The following is a 19531-nucleotide window of genomic DNA, read 5'->3' on the forward strand; positions in this document are numbered from 1 at the left end:
TAAGTTTGGAAGTGGAAGATCATGGTTGTACACTTAGGCCTATTGATTTTGCAGACATCAAGTTATCATTGAATTATCTTGTGAATATCTTAGAATTTGAATTATCTTAGGAGATATGTTGAGAAGGCAGTTTAATGTATTGCCCTGGAAGTAAGAATAGGGTTTATATGCGGAGATATAATTTGGGAGTTATCTAATTACCCGTGATAAATAAGTTTATTAGTATGACTGGAAATACCTAGAAAAAGAGAGTATGTAAAGTGAAAACAGAAGGAAACCTATGCCTGAGCCGTGAAGAACATAAGGACCTGTTAGAGGAAGATGAGTTTGTAAAGAAGAAGGAGCCACAGAAATAGGAAGAAAACTGAGAGAATATCATAGAAGCTAATGGAAGAGAAGAAGTCCAGAGGAGGGATGCATTATTGGTGTTACTGTAGCTGATAAGCCAAGAAAAGTGATTTTAATTATCCATTTTGGGGACAGAGAGGTCATTATTGACCTTTTAATACCTGTTTATATAGAATGATGGAATGGAAGCTGGATGGAGTGCAAGAAGAATGAATGGAAGCTCAGGAAATGCCCGGGGTTTATTAAGTTGTAGTTTGAAACTGGATCCCTTTTTCCATGGGGTAATGTTCTGCACATTTTCACATTGTGTGCATTTGGCATAGTATAAATTGCTGTTTGGCCTTAAAGTATAATCTTTTTTTGTTCTAGGACTTTGTTCTGCAGTCAAATAAATAAATGTTTTATGTAGGGAATTCCCAGCATCATCTAACTGCTGGGTATATGTTGTATCAATGTTTTTGGACTTTGCTAATATTTTGGCAGTGATCATCTGTAGACTCTTAGATAAAGTGTGACAATGGTTGTAAGGATACTTAAGGGAACACCTTCACAATCTAGCTTAAATCCAGTCCTGGATGAAGCATGTGCTTATGAAGCATGGCTATGACCTATTTTCCCAGTATGAATTCCAAGATTTCCTTGTCCTCTCTGGCTCTTCAATGTAAATTATAAAGTTATAGGTGGTAATGCAACATCATGAACTCTAAAGTAAAGGCAGAAAGTGACTCCACCTTTGATATTATTAATTATAAACATAATTGGATTCTAACTATCTTAACTCTGATCATTTTGTGTCTATCTTGTCTTATAAACTGCCTAAAATCTGTTCTAAAAGAAGTGACTGAAGCTTATCTGCTATTTCTTAGTAACATTAACAGCAAATCTTTATGGTGATTACAATATTATGTTCAATCAAGATGAAAATGTATTATAGAATTGGCAAAAAGCAGAAGGAGCTTTATTCCAATATGATGTTTACATGCCAGTTACATGTGCTGTTGTTATGAATTTAACATTAAAGGAGAGTCTCTTGATTTATATATGATTGGACTTGAAAGTCACCTTTAAAAGGGAAGTGTTTGATAACTAAATTTTAGCCTGGAGAGTTGGAGAAAAGCCCTTAATAAACCTTTTCACCTTCATTCCCTTTCATCTGGTTGAGCCTATTTCAGAATCTAGCTCATTCATCCATTACTCCAGGAAGCTCTTCATGAGCTCTCTGGATGGGAAAGGTGCCTCCTATTTTTGGTGACATAGCTTCCCAATCACATCTGTTGTTTTCATATTGAAACCTTATGATTATCTGTCTGTCTCTCCCACCAACTGAGCATTCTTGAAAGGATGGATCATTCTTACCCATTTTCATAAGTCCAGTGTTTAGCAGGCTGCGGTCACATAATAGGAGCTCAATTGAATCATGTTTAAGTGGCAAAATAATCAGAATGCTATTTAGGATTTTCTAGAGGATCTTTTCTTTATGTAAAAGACTTAAAAGGGCAACTTTCAGTTTTGTAAATAGTAGTAGGAAAGAGAGTTCTTGCACCCATCCTCACACAGTCCTAATTGTCCCTCACACTGACTTCTCTGGGCCATTGCAACACATTTATTTGAAACTTTTGATATATAAACAAATGTTAAAGATTGAAGAAACTAGAGAGAATCTAGTCCACTGGTCCCTGTCATTTAATGAATGAATCTCTGTGTTTCCACTCCCACTCCCAATAGACCTGTAATTGGATCAAATTTTTCTTCCAATATAGTGGACATCTTTTTTTTCCCCTCATTCAGTATGTATTCCACCTTTTTCCGGTAACAGCATCCTATTGCTCTTAGGAAGCCATAAATTTCCGTTCTCCATCAATGCCCGACTTCTAGTGGAAGGCAAAGCATTCAGGTCCCTCACCTTTTTCTACACTTAGATCTTTGTTCCTCTTTTATAATTAGATTGCATTAGAAAAATACGTATAAGAGTTTGGTTCACCACCTCTCCCTCAGTTAGAATGTGAATCCAGGAAAGGAGTAGCTGGACCTATATGTTTACTATCCACTCCCCATCCTCCTGTTTCTAGCCACACTCTTCCTCAACATATGTTTATAATATCAAGTCATTAATGACCAGTGGCCAAAAGAGTACTACAAATATTAAATACTACAAACATTAAAGGGAAATTTAAAGTGACGTCTGGGTCTTTCAGATCTTGTGTTTTAGATTCAATGAATATGGTAAAATGCATTATGTATATAAAGAAGCCCACAGTTGCATCATTAGCAGTGGTTCTAAACCGTATAATTGTATGTGTAATCAAAGTTATGGCCTGTTTGCATAGAAATCTTACTTTTCCAATTAACAAATGTTCAAATCATTAAACTATGCTAATTTAGTTTAAGAATGCCCTTTTAATCTATGAAATTTCAGGTTCCTTTAGATTAAAGAAAAAGAAACTAGAAGTTCATAACCTCTTTGAAACTAGAATTCTAATTGGAAATCTTAGGATTTCCAGACAAGAATCTGTGTTCTGAATTTCTGTTGCGTATGTTTAGATGGCTAACCTCTTTCAGACTTGCTTTCTTCTTTATCCTCCTTCCCTCAGGAGCTTAAAAGAAAAACTAAAATGAAACAGCAGTTCACTAACGCAGGCACCCTGCCCCAAGGTTTAGCAAAGTGCCTCCTGTCTCACTGTTTCTTCTGAGGCATCTACAGGAAAAAAAATCGGTTTACCAAAGTCAGCCCCTCTGGCCAAAGTCTTTCTGCCTTCCAAATAGTGAATCCTAAAAGGAAGGTGGGAAAAAAAAGGTAAAATGCCAACATCTTGTTAAAAGTTTTCAAAAAGTTTCCAAAATTTTATGAAAGTGAAAGAAAAAAAATTATACTGAAAGACAGAACTGATAAAACAGGTTAATAAAAGACAGGCCTGATAAAACAACTTGCAAAGTGATCAGAGTTACTACTTCAGGGCTGTGAAGTACGCTTCTCATCAAAGGGAATTTCTCTGAAAATGCTCCATAAGTTGTCCAGGTGATGGCAATAACAAAGCCCAACTCATAAATGTTTTATTTACAGATACATTTTGAGCAGAGTTTAGGAAGACAGAGATAGTCCAAGTCAGAAATAAAAAAAGACTGGAGATTTCAGAAACAAGGAGGAAAGGATTATTTTTACAGCGCTAAGTATTCCAATCTGCATTTGGAATTTGATCAAAATTAACTTCTGGGGTAACCTTTACTGGCCTGATTTCTGGTTGCAACTGAAAACAGTTTTCATGAAAAATGGAAACACTTGGTAAATGTGTCTTTTGAAATTAAAGTGTCTTTAATATCTAAAAGTTAAATATTTTAATTTTTCCTTCCCTTTTACGTAAATATATCAGTGATGTACTTAGATTAAAGGCAGGAATGGCTTGTACATTTTCATTTCAAGATTTAAATGAAAGTTTCAAATTATGCCATGAGGGGTCATTGATGCGACTCTAATGGCCACTGCAGAATCATACAATCTTTCTATTCATAGAGCATTTAATGAATAAAGGTAGATGTGGAGAGGAGAGAAACATCTATACAAATATTAAAACAGCAGAAGTTAGAAGCACATAATGAAGGTTAGAGTTAATTGCTGCTACGAGGGTTGTTAAGATGCCCTGGGCTTACCACACACTCTCTTACTCCTTGAGTCATATGTTAAAAGTCCCCACAAGAATGTGATGTAGTTTAGAAATGCCTCCTGGAACTATTAAACCATTGAAAATGAGTACAATGATGTAACAGCATTGAGAATACAGAAACATCCTTCGGTATTCTCCAAAGAGTGTTCTGGAAAATACCACTATGGAGATATGCTCCAGGGGAGAAAAAGCTCAACATGCTCAGCTAAGTTTGGAAAGCACCACATGGCGTCACAGAGAATCAGTGTGTACATTAGCACAATAGAAGTTTGTAAAATACTTCAATAAAAAGCAATTGACTTTGTTACCTGCATATTTCCCAAACTTAGATAACATTGAGACCCTTTTTTAAGTAACACTCACTAACGACAAACGGAACTAGTGAAATACGTATTTCTCAGCTTTTGGGAGATACTGCTGTAAGGTCACTTTGCGATTGGAATCAGTGTCAAGCTAGTGAAGCTAAGAGAGAAATTGTGTATTGCAGTCATTGGAATGGAATAGCCTTCTTTTAAAGTTAATAAAATAAATTTCCACATTCTAGTTTATACATCAAGTCCTGAGAGTTCTGTTGGCATGAGGTGGATCTACAGATGCTGTCACCTTTAGGTGCCTGTGCAAAAGAATTGTGGTCTGGCTCTGCAAAGCTGAGGATTAGGTGCAGAAATATGATGACACAGATATAAGGGACTGGCACATTCTGAGACCTTAATTGGGTGAACTGTCCAAGTTCAAGTCCTTATCATTACTCACTGGAACATTTGCAGTATTCCCCTGCAAACCCTTCCCCACACTCGTACCTGAATAATGTCTAAACTGTGAAGTTGACCATGTAACTCACACTCCTAATATCTTTCGATGACTACATAGCATTTTCTGGATAAAATTTTAAAGTGTTTAGAATCTATTATAACCAGGATCTCTGTCTTTTCCAAGATTAGTTTGGAGAAGGTCTGTGCATTTATCCAGATGTTTGACTTGCTGGATCCACTGAAATAGACTCTTCTAGCAGTACATGACCGTACAACAATCTATGAGCTGTGGAATGCAGTTAATATAAAATCTTTTGAGCATAACCACAGTAGCCCTCTTTCTAACACTTAACACATTGCCTGAAAAAACAGGGTCACCTATTTCTAATGTTTGAAATAGATTGTAATGTAAAAATAACATGGTCATCCACTTTGAGGAAATTTGCTGGGCTTACTAAAGTTTAGTAGAAAACAAAATAAGAATTATTGCACAATCATGCCACTGACCTCCAGTGTGACATGGAGAAAAGCCTTCAACCTCTCTGTTACCATTTTGTTGTTTTAACGAATGAGTAGAAAAAGTGAGTATATTTGAGAGCACTTTGTGACTAATGAAAATATAATGGGTATTTAATGAGTGAACAGCATTAATGTGATCAGGTCTTTAAAAGGAATTGCCTGAATAAACGCTATGATTATTCCCAGGATGAACATTATTGACTTCTTTCCGCATTCTATATAGGATAGAAATGTTCTGTTCGTTAGACTTTGACTTTGTGGGAAGAATGTGAGGGGGAGTACATACCTTATATCCCTTCTCTTTTCGGACAACATGTGCCATTTTAGGCCATCAGCTCATAAGTTGTCCACTCTGTTATTTCTCCCTCCTGGCATAACAATTCAGTATTGTAATCTACCTTTTATTTGTTCAGGTAACATCCATTTATGTAACTTTTTAAGCTTAATAAAGTGACGTAATACAGAGCTTTAAGCAAATGGCTGTGCCATCTATGAATGCAGTGACTCAGGAGATGGTGCCAGTACACATGAAGTAGAACCATTGTTCAGCATTTCCACCAGCAGCATTGCTTCTTGCAGGACTCCCATATTTCTTGTTACAAAAAGGCTAAAGACTTAAGGAGTTGTGATGGGAGACACTTTGCCCTGTGTACACTTAACCCCTCCTTGAGCAGCACAGTCTTCTGAGAAATAGATAAATGAATGGAAGACACTGCAGGTTATGTGCATTTTCACTTCAAGAAAATTGCCTTGTTATTGTTTCTTATTTTGCATCGATGTTCTAAAGCTGTAAAAAGAAGAATAGAAATAAAAGTGGGTGGAAATGAAGGTGTTACAATCGAGTAATGTAGTCTAGGAGGCTTAGCTTTGAAAGAGTATAATTCATTATACAACAAAACACCAGGATTATTAGTACTTTTAATGTTTTTAAATGCTGCCAAATGTTTCTGTTGTCTAACTTATTCCCAGGGAGTCCCTATAACTCTTTGAGGTCACTCAGGTACTGCTTTCTAAATTACCATGGTGGCGAATTCAATTACTACTGTACTCTCTCAGTGGCCTAAAAGAATAAATGGTCTTCCTAAAATGTTTTTCTCTTTGGAAAGGTCTAGAGTGTTAGAGTCGGAAAGGACCTTAGAGATTATCTGATTCAGTGTTCCATAAACTTGTCTCATGACAAGATTCTCCTGAGAACATGTTTAAAAAATAAAGATTCTCAGGTTACTCCCTTGGATACTCAGTTACCATCAGTTTAACATGGAGCCCAGGAATCTACATTTGGTAACAAAGATTCCAGGTGACTCTTAGGATCAAGCAAGTTTGGGAAAAGCCAAAGTAGTTCCACTTTTTTGTTTTATGATTGAGGAAGCAAAAGCCCAGATAGATTAAGTGATTCATCTAAATTGTACTGCACAACATTTTAAAAATTGAGATTAGTTCAAGAAACACGTTGATAGGCAACCTGTATGCATCCCATGGTAGGGAATGGGAGAATGTATTTTCTTAGAATTTAAGCCTTCTGTGTTGAGTAGAACAATGCCATTTAGAAGATTGTGGGAGAAGTGACAAAAGACACTTCTCTGTATACAGCGGTGTGGTCCTCAACGGGGGGTGATTTTGCCTCCCAGGTGACATTTGGCAACGTCTGGAGATCTACGTTTGGTGTCACAGCTGAGGGGAGGGAGGTACTACTGGCATGTAGTGTGTGGAGGCAAGGATGCTACTAAACCCCCTCCAATGCACAGGACATCCTCCCACAACAAAGAATTACTTGGACCAAAATATTAGTAAAGTCCAGATTGGGAAATCCTGGTATTCGCTTAATCCCTTCTTGAACATCATCTCCCTGTGAGGTACTTAAAGAGTAATATCTGGGCACATTTGAGAAGTAGGACACAGTTTCCAATTTTTTTCCTGAAATTAGATAGAAAGCCTTATATCAAAGCTACACAGGTCATTTATTGGTTTGTGTTAGGCTATACCTAGACTGGATGAAGTTGATTTTTTCCTCAGGACCATATAGTAAATCCTTTTAGGATTCCTCTCCCTTCTTCTACTCAGGTTATCTAGACCTGCCTATTCCTGGAACACCTCTATTGTGTCTGCTTTGCTCTTGCTGCATTCTGTACCTAGATCACCCACGCTCTAACTCCCTGGAGTCAGCTACGAGCTACAGTGTCAATGTCTGGTAATTTTTAACAGACATTGAGACAGTTTTTGGCCAAAATCTTAACCCAGAAAGCGAAGTGAATGGAATACTTAATTTACCTAAAGTAACTTATTTTCCAAACAGTCTGATTTTTTTCCTAATGTTTCTCAATTCTATCTCCTTTCTGTCTCTATTGTCAGTACTTAATTCAGATCCTCCTCATCTGTTTCGTGAACCATTGAATAAACGCTTACCTAATCTCTCGACTTTTCTGCCACTTTTACTGTCTTCCCACCATTCTCGACCTAACAATTGTCTTTGCAAAGTACTTTTTCCCCCAGATTTTTCCCCACCCCTGATTAAACCAATCAGTAGTTTCTCTTCACCTGTAAGACTGTTTCTCAAACTTGGATAATGTATGAAATCTTTTTAAAGGGGAAACAAATTATTTCATATCACTTGTAACATCTTAAATTATTTTATTATAAAATCTGTGTGTAAACATAAAGCTAAATTCATCCTCTTTGTGTTTAAAGCTTAATGCAACTATGAAACCAAAACATGTTTCAAATTAAAAATGAACTAAACTATACAACAAAGAAAATTCTAATTTGCAATATTAATTCAATATGACGGTTAATATTATCTTGAAACTGTAACACTACTTACAGTGGCCATAAGTTCTTTTTTTTTCAAATGCCTGTGCTGTATAGTGAGCTGTCACATAACTCCATTTGTCTAATTCTTCATTTTGTCCATGGCGTAAACACACCACTTAAATATAAAAGCCACTTCCATTCTTTTCAGATTAACCCAGGACAAATAAAGATTGTAGGCTAGTGCAACCGAAAGGCAGAACAAAGATAAACACGGGCCCTGGAAACTGATAAGCTGCATCGTCCAAGTCTCATATTTTTTTCTTATATTTCTTTATATTATTGTGAAAGTGAAGACACAGAATTAAGAATTCTCATTATTAACTCACAGAAAAAGCAGTGGGAATCACTGACCTATAGAATTGAGTCCAAATGCCATAGCACAGCAGGGAAAGCCCTGAGTGTGCTACTGTCCCGTCCTCATCGCTCAGGCTTATCTGTGGGCATTTGCTGCTTCCATCCTTACTAGCTAGAGTTTTTGAGCTCCTCAGATTGCCCTGCCCCCACACTATCTCTTTTGCTACTTTGTCTACTCTGTTTTTCCCAGCTTTCTTCTTTTATAGTTCTTAATTATCCTTCAAGATCTAGCCTAGATGTCATTTCCTCTAAAACCATGTTAGAACCCCAGATTGAAATGTACCTTTCTGTGGACTAAAGGCCCCTGGTGCTCATCTCTAGCCTATCTCCTCCCTTATAACAGTGGCTCTGTTCATTCCCTCACTCTACCATAAGCTTCTTGAGAGTGGGCATGGTACCCCTGGCCCCAGCCCAGGCCCTGACACCCCAGGAGATGCTCAATAAATATATAGTAAATGGAACTGAACCATTTTCAATTAAAGGGCCATCTCTGGTAACCACACTGGGGTTTTTTGTTCTATTTGTTTCCAATACTCAGAATTGAATATAGTTTAAGAAAACATGATATAGTTGAAAAATGCACTGGATTTAGGATCAGAGGACTTGAGTTCATATTTTGTCATGTCATTTGTTCTTGTGTATAAAATGGAGATAGTCTCCATCTCACACTGTTTTTGCAGATGTGCAAAATTCTGGCACAATGGCTGGCAAACAGGCATATATTCAATAAAGATTAATTTCCTTCCTGCATTATTGCTTTACTTCTCTTTATAGCCTTTAGTGATTTGAAATTCTTATTGTTACGGTGAAGCTTCAAGTTTGTATACCTCCTTGTCACAGTTAGATTGAGGTCCAGTGTTAGTTATTTGTCCTGAACCGAGCTTCAACATTGCTGTATAAAGTAAATGACACCATCAGTCTTTCCTTTTCATCCTCATAGATTGCTTTACTCCCTTTAACTATTTATATTTATTCAGAGTATACTTCTTTTTTTTATTGCCACAGGCATGAGAGAACCTCTACTTTTTCCTATTACCTGGAGAAATCTATCTTCTTCCATCTCTTTGTAGTCTGTTTTCATCAGGAAGTATCTACTTGAGAAGCAGTTTCTTTACCTACATTATATTATTGAATTTCCCTTTGTTTTATGCTTTCATATGGGTATTAGAACCTATAGCTTCAGTTCTTTGGGTAAATAGGCTTAGGGCTCTTCAATAACACAAAATTTATTGTAGAAGTATGTCCTGTGGAGTTTAGCAATTTGGAAAATTTTTCTAAGCAGTCAGTTCCTAGCTCTTGCATGTGTTGTATAAACAAAAATAGATGTAAGGTAGATATGAAAGCAACTGAGACAGATGTAGCTGATGCTGACAAGGAAAAACAAAACAGGAATGAAAAGACGGCAGTTTGTTGATTATAGGATGAAATGCCAACTACAAACTACAGAAGGAGTTCCTAAAAGAAAATTCTTAGTGATAGACACTTATTGGTACATAAAAATTCAGGCTAGATGGAAAAAAGAAGCTTCACAGATATGGGAATAGCCAAAGGATGAACTCAACTACAAAAGGATGTGATTACTGTCACTGGAGACAAAGTATCTGAGTTTCAACTTAACATGATGAGGATAGGAATAGTGAAATCAGTTTGTCATAAAGCAACAGGCATGAGTCCATGACCCCCAAGAGATCCCGATTATCACAAATTATTCTCTGGTTATGTGTCTTCCTAAAGACTGAAAGCAATGTGTGACACAAGTGCTTTTGTATTGGGTTAAGGCTGCACCTGTCGTGCTGTGACCCCTTTCACCTTCAGCCTACTCTCCGAATTCAATCCAAACTAAAACTTTACTGCCTTTTGATGGAGAGATTCATGATTAACAGGAAAAAAAAACTTCGAATATTTGGAACTTCAAAAGAAATGCATTTGGTTCTGTTTTTGCCCTGTTTGTCTCAATCATGAAGAGTACCACTTTGCCATCTGGTAGGAAATAAAAGAGAACCTTAGGGTCTTATTTTCTAAGTTGGGAGTAAAGTCATTTGAGTTGGCAAATCTCAGTGAACAGTTATAAGTTTACAAGTACTGACCCCAGGCCCATTTGTATTCATGTTGCCTAAATTTGGGCCACAGTTAACATATGTCATTGTAAGAGACTGAGCACTGGTTGAGAGCTTCCACAAAGAAGAGAAATTGACAGAACTCCTCTATGTGTTTCTGCTTCTAGATCTCTTGTTCAGTGTAACTGTTTAAAAAAATTGTTAGGACTATAATAACACGTGCATCTGATGTCATGATTTTTTTTAATATTTTTAATTTAGATTCATAATAGGTTACATCATTGTGAAATTTCACTTTTACATTATTTCTTGTCTGTCACCACATAAGTGCTCCCCTTCACCCCCTGTGCCCACCCTCCACCTCCTTTCCCCTGGTAACCAGTGAACTGTTTTCTTTGTCCGTGTGTTTGTTTATATTCTGCATATGAGTGAAATCATATGGTATTTGTCTTTCTCAGTCTGGCTTATTTCGCTTAGCATAATTCCCTGCAGGTTCATCCATGTTGTTGCAAATAGAGTGAATTTGTCTTTTTTATGGCTGAATAGTATTCCATTGTATATATATACCACATCTTTTTTATTCAATCATGAGTCGATAGGCACTTGGATTGTTTGCATGTCTTGGCTATTGTGGATAGTGCTGCAGTGAACATAGCGGTGCATATGTTACTATAGATTGTTGATTTCAGGTTGTTTGGGTAGATACCCAGTAGTGGGATAGCTGGGTGGTATAATGTTTCTATTTTTAGTTTTTTGAGGAATCTCCATACTGTTTTCCATAGTGGCTGCACCAGTTTGCATTCCCACTAGCAGTGTATGAGCATTCCCTTTCTCCACATCCTCTCCAACATTTGTTGTTTTGGGTCTTGGTAAATATAGCCATTCTGACTGGTGTAAGGTTATATCTCATTGTAGTTTTTATTTGCATTTCCCTAATGATTAGTGATGTTGAGAATCTTTTCATGTGCCTGTTGGCCATCTGTATATCTTCCTTTGAAAAATGTCTGTTCCTATCCTTTGCCCATTTTTTGATCGAGTTTTTTGTTGTTGTTGTCAAGTTGTGTGAGTTCTTTATATACTTTGGATATCAACCCCTTGTCCAATAAATGATTTGCAAATATTTTCTCCCAGTTAGTGTGTTGTCTTTCCATTTTGTTGATGGTTCCCTTTGCTTTATAGAAGCTTTTTAGTCTGATGTAGTCCCATTTGTTAACTTTTTCTTTTTTTTCCCTTACCCAAGTAGACATGGTATTTGAAAAGATGTGGCTAAGACCAATGTTAAAGAGAATACTGCCTATATTTTCTTCTAGAATTTTTATGTTTTCAGTTCTTACATTCAAATCTTTAACCTGTTTGGAGTTAATTTTTGTATATGGTGGAGGATAATGGTCTTCTTTCATTCTTTTGCATGTGACTGTCCAGTTTTCCCAACACCATTTATTGAAGAGCCTTTCCTTTCTCCATTGTATATTCTTGGCTCCTTTGTCAAAGATTAGCTGTCCACAGATGTATGGTTTTATTTCTGGGCTTTCAATTATGATCCGTTGATCTGTTTGTTTGTGTTGGTGCCAGTACCATGCTGCTTTGATTACTATAGCTTTGTATGATGTTTTGAAGTCAGGGATTGTGATGCCTCCAGTTTGTTTTTTTTCTCAGGATTGCTTTGGCTATTCGGGGTCTTTTGTTCTTCCATATAAATTTTTGGATTCTTTGTTCTATTTATGTGAAGAATGTCATTGGGATTCTGACTGGGATTGCTTTGAATCTGTAGATTGCTGTAGGTAATATAGACATTTTGACTATGTTTATTCTTCTGAACCATGAACATGGAATATCTTTCCATTTCTTTATGTCTTTTTCAATGTCTTTCTGTAATGACATAGTTTTCAGTGTACAGGTCTTTCATCTCTTTGGTTAAGTTTATTCCTAGGTATTTTATTCTTTTTGTTGGAATTGTAAATGGGATTGTATTCTTGATTTCTTTTTCTGCTAGTTCATTGTTAGTGTACAAAAATGCAACTGATCTTTTTAAATTGATTTTGTACCCTGCAACTTTGCTGTAGGTTGTTGATTATTTCTAGTAGTTTTCTGGTGGATTCTTTAGGGCTTTCTATGTATAGAATCATATCATCTGCAAATACCAAAAGTTTCACTTCTTTCTTTCTAATTTGGATTTCTTTTATTTCTTTTGCTTGCCTAATTGCTCTGACCAACACCTCCAGTACTATGTTGAATAGGAGCGGTGAGAGTGGGCACCCTTATCTCGTTCCTGTTCTCAGAGGGATGGCTTTCAGTTTTTCACCATTAAGTATGATGTTGGCTGTGGGTTTGTCATATAGGGCCTTTATTAAGTTGAGGTTCTTTCCTTCAATACCCATTTTATTGAGAGTTTTTTTTTTATCATAAATGGATGTTGGATCTTGTCAAATGTTTTCCCTGCATCTCTTGAGGTGATCGTGTGATTTTTACTCCTCATTTTGTTAATATAGTCTATCACATTGATTGATTTGCAGATGTTGAACCATCCCTGCATCCCTGGAACAAATCCCACTTGATTGTGGTGTATGATTCTTTAATGTATTGCTGTATTTGGTTTGCCAATATTTTGTTGAGGATTTTTGCATCTAAGTTCATCAGTGATATTGGCCTGTAGTTTTCCTTCCCCATATTGTCCTTGTCTGGTTTTGGTATCAGGGTGATGTTGGCCTCATAAAATGTGTTAGGAACTCTTCCATCTTCTTCAATTTTTTGGAATAGTTTCAGAAGAATAAGTACTAAATCTTCTTTGAATGTTTGGTAGAATTCTCCAGAGAAGCCATCTGGTCCTGGACTTTTGGTTTGGGGGAGGTTTTTGATTACTGTTTCAATCTCTGTACTTGTGGTTGGTTTGTTCGGATTCTCTGTTTCTTCTTGATTCAGTTTTGAGAGCTTGTCTGAGTCTAGGAATTCATCCATTTTTTCTAGGTTATCAAATTTGTGGGCATACAGTTTTTCATAGTATTCTCTTATAATCCTTTGTATTTCTGCAGTATCTGTTGTAATTTCTCCTCTTTCATGTGTAATTTAATTTATTTGATCCTTCTCTCTTTTTTTCTTGGTCAGTCTAAGGCTTTGTCAGTTTTGTTTATTTCTCAAAGAACCAGCTCTTAGTTTCATTTATCCTTTTTACTGTTTTCTTAGTCTCTATTTCATCTATTTCTGCTCTGATTTTTATTATTTCCTTCCTTCTGCTGACTTTGAGATTTTTTCTAGCTCTGTTAGGTGCATTTTAAGATTACTTATTTGAGATTTTTCTTGCTTGTTGAGATGGGCCTGTATTGCTATGAATTTTCCTCTTTTGACTGCTTTTGCTGCATCCCATAAGAGTTGATATGTTGTGTTTTCATTTTCATTTGTCTCCAGGTACTTTTTAATTTCCTCTTTGATTTCTTTTTTTTTTCCTTAAAGATTGGCACCCAGGCTAACGCTGTTGCCAATCTTTTTTTTTTTTTTCTGCTTTATTTCCAACCTCCCCCCCCCCCCCCCCCGGTACATAGTTGTATATCTTAGTTGCAGATCCTTCTAGTTGTGGGATGTGGGACGCCACCTCAATGTGGCCCGACAAGAGGTGCCATGTCTGCGCCCAGGATCCGAACCCTGGGCCGCTGCAGTGGAGCGCAAGAACTTAACCACTCGACCACGGAACCAGCCCCTCCTTTTTGATTTCTTCAATAATCCAGTGGTTGTTCAATAGCATGTTGTTTAGTCTCCACATATCTCTGACTTTCCCAGTTTTGTACTTGTGTTTGATTTCTAGCTTCATAGCATTGTGGTCAGAAAAGATGGTTGGGAGGATTTCAATCTTCTTGAATTTGTTGAGGCTTGCCTTGTTACCCAACATATGGCCTATCTTTGAGAATTTTCCATGGGCACTTGGGAAAAACGTATATTCTGCTGTTTTTGGATGGAATGCTCTATATATGTCTATTAAGTCCATCTGGTCAAGTGTTTCATTTAAATCTACTATTTCCTTGTTGACTTTTTGTCTGGATGATCTGTCCATTGAAGTAAGTGGGGTGTTGAAGTCCCTTACTATTATTGTGTTGCTGTTAATTTCTCCCTTTAGGTCTGTTAATAATTGCTTTATGTACTTTGGTGCCTCTGTGTTAGATGCATATATGTTAATAAGTGTTATGTCCTCTTGGTAGAATATCTCTTTTATCCTTGGATGCTGCCTCTCTTTGTCTCTCAGTCTTTTTTAACTTGAAGTCTGCTTTGTCTGAGAAAAGTATGGCAACACCTGCTTTCTCTTGTTGGCTAGTAGCTTGGAGTATTGTCTCCCATCCCTTCACTCTAAGCCTATGTTTGTCTTTGTAGCAGAGGTGCATTTCCTGGAGGCAGCATATTGTTGGGTCTTGTTTTTTAATCCATCCAGCTACTTTGTGTCTTTTGATTGGACAGCTCAGTCCATTTACATTTAGAGAGATTATTGTTATATGAGGGCTTAATGCTGCCATTTTATCTCTTGTTTTCTGGTTGTTTTGTGTTTCCACTGTTTCTCTTCCTTTGTATTTCTGGCTGCCATTTCATTTTGTTGGTTTTGTGAGAGGGATTTCTCAGTTCTCTCTCTTTTTGTGAATTGTGGCTCTGGTCTGATTTTTTGTTTAGTGGTTACTGTGAGGATTGTATGAAAGATATTGGAGATGAGATAGTCCATTTTCTTATAGTCTCTTATCCCCATTAAACCTAAGCAGTTTCCTTCCCTTTCCTCCCCCCTTCTGGGTAATTGCTGTTACACATTGTTCTGTTTTTAATTTTCTGAGTTTGTGGCTAAGTTGAGGTATTTATCCTTACTTTTAATGCTTTCTTTCCCTTTCTCTTTTAAGTTGTAATTGACCCTTTGCCTCCCTGTTCTAGGAGAGAGTTGCAAGTTTCTGATCATGTCTGTCTATTTATCTCCTTGCTCAGAGCTTTGTAGACCTTTGCCAGTCTGAGGGCATCTTTAATTATTTCTTGTAGGGGAGCTCTAGTGGTGGTGAACTCCCTCAGCTTTGGTTTATCTGGGAAATATTTTATTTCTCCATTGTATCCAAAGGAAAGTTTTGCTGGATAGAGTATTCTTGGCTGAATGTTTTTGTCTTTCAGTCTTTTGAATATATCATTCCATTCTCTCCTAGCCTGTAGAGTTTCTACTGAGAAATCTGCTGACAGCCTGATAGGGTTTCCTTTGTGGGTTATTTTCTTCTGCCTTACTACTCCTAATATTCTTTCTTTAACCCAAACTTCTGCCATTTTTACTATTATATGCCTTGGAGAGGGTCTTTTCATGTTGGTAAAATTGGGTGTTCAGTTAACTTCATTTATCTGTAAATCTGAAAGCATCCCCATGTTTGGGAAGTTCTCAGCATTTATTTCTTTGAACAAGCTCTCTGCTCCTTTCTGTCTCTTCTCCCTCTGGGATATCTATAATCCTTATGTTGCTTTTCCTAATTGAGTCAGATATTTCTTGAAGAATTCCTTCTTTTTTTAAAATCTTAGTTCTGTCTCCTCTTCCACCTGTAGAATTTCTACATTTTTATCCTCATGAAGACTAATTCTTTCCTTCATAAGATCAATTCTATTTCTTAATGATTCTAGATTATTATTTATTTCATTAATTGTGTTTTCATATCCAGAATTTCTGCTTGATTTTTTTGTATAGTTCAATCTCTTTGGTGAAGAGAGTCATTTTATTGCTGAGCTTCTTAAATTGTCTTTCCATGTTTTCTTGTAAGTCATTGAGTTTCCTTATGATGGCTACTTTGAACTCTCTGTCATTTAGGTTGTATTTTTCTGTGCCTTTAGTGTTGGTTTCTGGAGAATTGTCATTTTTCTTCTGGTCTGAATTGTTGCTGGGGTTTCTCATGGTGTTTGATCAGCTGATCTTTTTGTTGGGACATCTGTGGTATTCTTAGGATGCAGATTCCCCCTGTTACCACTAGGGGGGAGCAGGAGCAGTGTTTCTGGCCCCACCCCATCTGCTGGAAGCTTTGGGGGTGTTATGGATGCTTTCCCCAGCCTGAGATGCGTTCAGGCAGTTGTGTGGACTGTCCTTGTTGGGTGGGGCTTCCTCACTAGGCTGGGGCCACTCTCTGGTGCCTCAAGGGTGCACTGAGCTCCCCCTCCCTGCGAGAAAGTGATCACCAGTGGGCTCAAAGCTACCATGCCCATTCACACAGCTACCCAGGACATGTTCCCTCTTTGGGAGTGCAACTGCACTGTGAGCACTTGCACACGCCTGGGAAGTGTTTGCCCCAGTGCAGAAATCTGCTGAGGTCCCTGTTTACGATCTGCAGTCTGCAGAGCCTCTGTGCTTGGTGGGCTGGGCTTCCTCGCTGGGACCTGAGCTATGGCTGCTCCTTTACAGCCTTGGGGCAAGGTGAGCTCCCCCTCCCCGCCAGTTAAGCGAGGGGCGTGTAGGTTCAAAACTGCTGCGCCTATTCCCACAGCCACCCAGACCCATTCCTTCTTTGGGAGCACAGCTGCACTGTGAGTGTTCGCACATGCCTAGGAAATGTTTGCCCCAGCGTGGAAATCTGCTGAGGTCCCTGTTTATGATCTGCAGTCGGTGGGGCCTCTGAGCTTGGTGGGCAGGGCTTCCCTGCTGGGACCCGGGCTATGGCTGGTCCTTGATGACACAGGGGCACAGTGGGCTCCCTCTTATGGTTGTGCAGCTGCGTGTTCCCACTTTCTGGGTTCTTGCACCAGGTTGGAAGGCGTTTTTGTGCGTGCACAGGGCTACCAGGGGAGACCAGGGTATGCTCACCTATCTCTGCCACTTCCCGGGGAGCCAGTCCATCCACCCTCAGATGTATAGCTTCGTGTGTCTCAGGCATCCTGTTGTGCTGTGTGGGCTTCCTCTGTTGGTCAATGAGTGTCCATCTAGTTGCAGTTCAAAAGGGGGAGAGACAAAGGGAACAGCTTACTCTGCCATGTTGCTCTGATTTCATGATTTTTTGACTTATTCTCAGTGTTCATTTAACTTCTTATGAGGATACCAACATTCATTTATATTTCAGATTGGTTGAAAAAAGTTCTTTCTATGCTTTTGCGTCAGCTACTGTGTATGCAAAGTTACATCCCTTGCTCTTGAAGAACTTGCAGTCTATTGGAGGAGAATATAAAGATAATTCCTCAAGAAAATGACAAGTCAAGCCACAAGCTAGGAGAAAATATTTTCAAAAGACATATCTGATAAAAGACTGTTACGTGGATTCATTGATTGTAACAAATGTAATACTCTGGTGCAGGAGGATGATGCTATGCACATGTAGGGTCAAAGTGTATATGGCAACTCTCTACTTTCCACTCAATTTTGCTGTGAACCTAAAACTGCTCTAAAAAAACAAAATCTACTTTAAAAAATGATAAAGCCAATGAGTGATGGTAAATACTCTGAAAGAAGGGTTATAGGAATTATAGTAACCCAGAGAAGAGGGGGCTTATTCAGCTGAGGGAAGTTTGGAGAAGAATTCACAGAAGCAGTGGCTTTTAGACTGAGATTTAAAAGGCAAGAAGAATTTTACCTGTAGGAAGGTGCAAGGCAGGACTTACGGGTAGAGAAGAAGGGAGAAGGAGATGGAGGGAGTTACAAGGGAAGGGTAAAAAGAGCAGGGGGAGGAGGAGGTATGATACACTCTGTGAATACCTTCTAATTCTTACTGAAACCAGATTTTATAGTAGACATAGGCAGGTAATTGGACTAGTGGAGCAAGTTGGGAATTTTAGCCATTTTATCAGCTGTGCTGATGAGTTTGGAGTCTATCTAGGAAGGAAGCTATTGACTGTGAAGAATAGAAAAGCTAACACTTATTGTGTCTTTACTTTTGTTGTTATTGTTGTTATGGACTATCGCATGTAATGTCACAGCTCCCCTTGGAGCTAGACATTATTGTCTCAGTTTGCCATTGAAGAAAATAAAGCAAAGAGAGGTTAAATAACTGCCCTAGTTGACACAGCTAATCAGTGGCAGAGATGAGACTCAAATCCAGACATCATGATATCAAAATTCACATGCCTGGCCACACTCCAAGGGGTGATGTGGGTGACAAAGAGGGAGGAACTGAATGTAGATCAGATACCATTGCCCAACTTTTGTTTTTTCCAGGTCTCTTTGCAAGAAAATAAGACCAGCAGCTGCAATCAACTGCAATCCTGTCACACCTTCACGATGTTCCCCTTGTCCAGAAATGTACTAAGCTCTCTCAAGATTCGAAGCATTCAGCAAATTAGGGCAAGACAGAGTCATGCAAAACACTCACCAGATTTTCATGACAAATATGGTAATACTTTACTAACCAGGGGAACCATTTTCTGTGTTGTTGCATGGGTGTTTACAATCACACAGATTGGAATAGAATGGAACCAATCCCCTGTTGGCAGAGTCACCCCAAAAGAGTGGAATGATGAGTAACCGTCACAGTTACTGTAATACAGAATTGCTTCAAAATCAACTTGTTTATTTAAGGGCTCTGCTGCTCATTAAAATTTAACATAATTGAGAAATAAAGTACATTTGAAACCTTTAAATAGTCATTGAAAATAGTCATTATGGTGCCTGGAAGCAAAGATGTAGCAGTGGGTATAGATTAAAGGGGATTATGAATAATAAATATTTGAAAGTAGAGTTAATAAGGTGTGTATTCTTCTGGTTTAATGATTTACAGTAGATATCCTTCAGTAGACATATACACATATGTACTTTACAAATTAATTTGTCTGGAAAATCCTATTGAATCTTTGTTTAAAACATATTCATAATCTGACCACTTTTCGCATCCTTCATCTTTCGCTCCCTTATCTGAGCCACTGTACTCTCAATGGAATTACTACAAAACTTTCTAGCCAGTGTCCTTGCTTCTGCACTTGATGTCTCCCCAAGCCTGTCCCCGCACCCTGCCACATACAATCTTTTTTAACCACAGCAGCCAGAATGATCATTTTAAAACATTAGTGATATCATTCCTCTTTTCAAAACCCAATGACTCCCCATGTCCCTCCAAAGTTAAAGTCCTTG

The 19531-nt window shown here is 37.9% G+C and overlaps 1 protein-coding gene across 9 annotated transcripts in view; it reads left to right on the plus strand.

The window, feature by feature from the left end:
• COX7B2 (cytochrome c oxidase subunit 7B2) overlaps positions 1-19044 on the plus strand; it is a 125273-nt gene extending 106229 nt beyond the window's left edge. For all 9 annotated transcript variants that reach the window (XR_011538204.1, XR_011538203.1, XM_070612913.1 and 6 more), the window contains one exon: positions 18623-19044. Coding sequence is in view for 7 of the 9 variants with exons in the window: in XM_070612913.1 (XP_070469014.1) it covers positions 18686-18928 (243 nt within the window). In the remaining 2 variants the exon portion in view is untranslated. The remainder of the gene's footprint in view (positions 1-18622) is intronic.
• The last annotated feature ends 487 nt before the right edge of the window (positions 19045-19531 follow it).

The sequence above is a fragment of the Equus przewalskii genome, chromosome 3 (genome assembly GCF_037783145.1).
Source record: "Equus przewalskii isolate Varuska chromosome 3, EquPr2, whole genome shotgun sequence".
NCBI classification, from domain to species: Eukaryota; Metazoa; Chordata; class Mammalia; order Perissodactyla; family Equidae; genus Equus; species Equus przewalskii.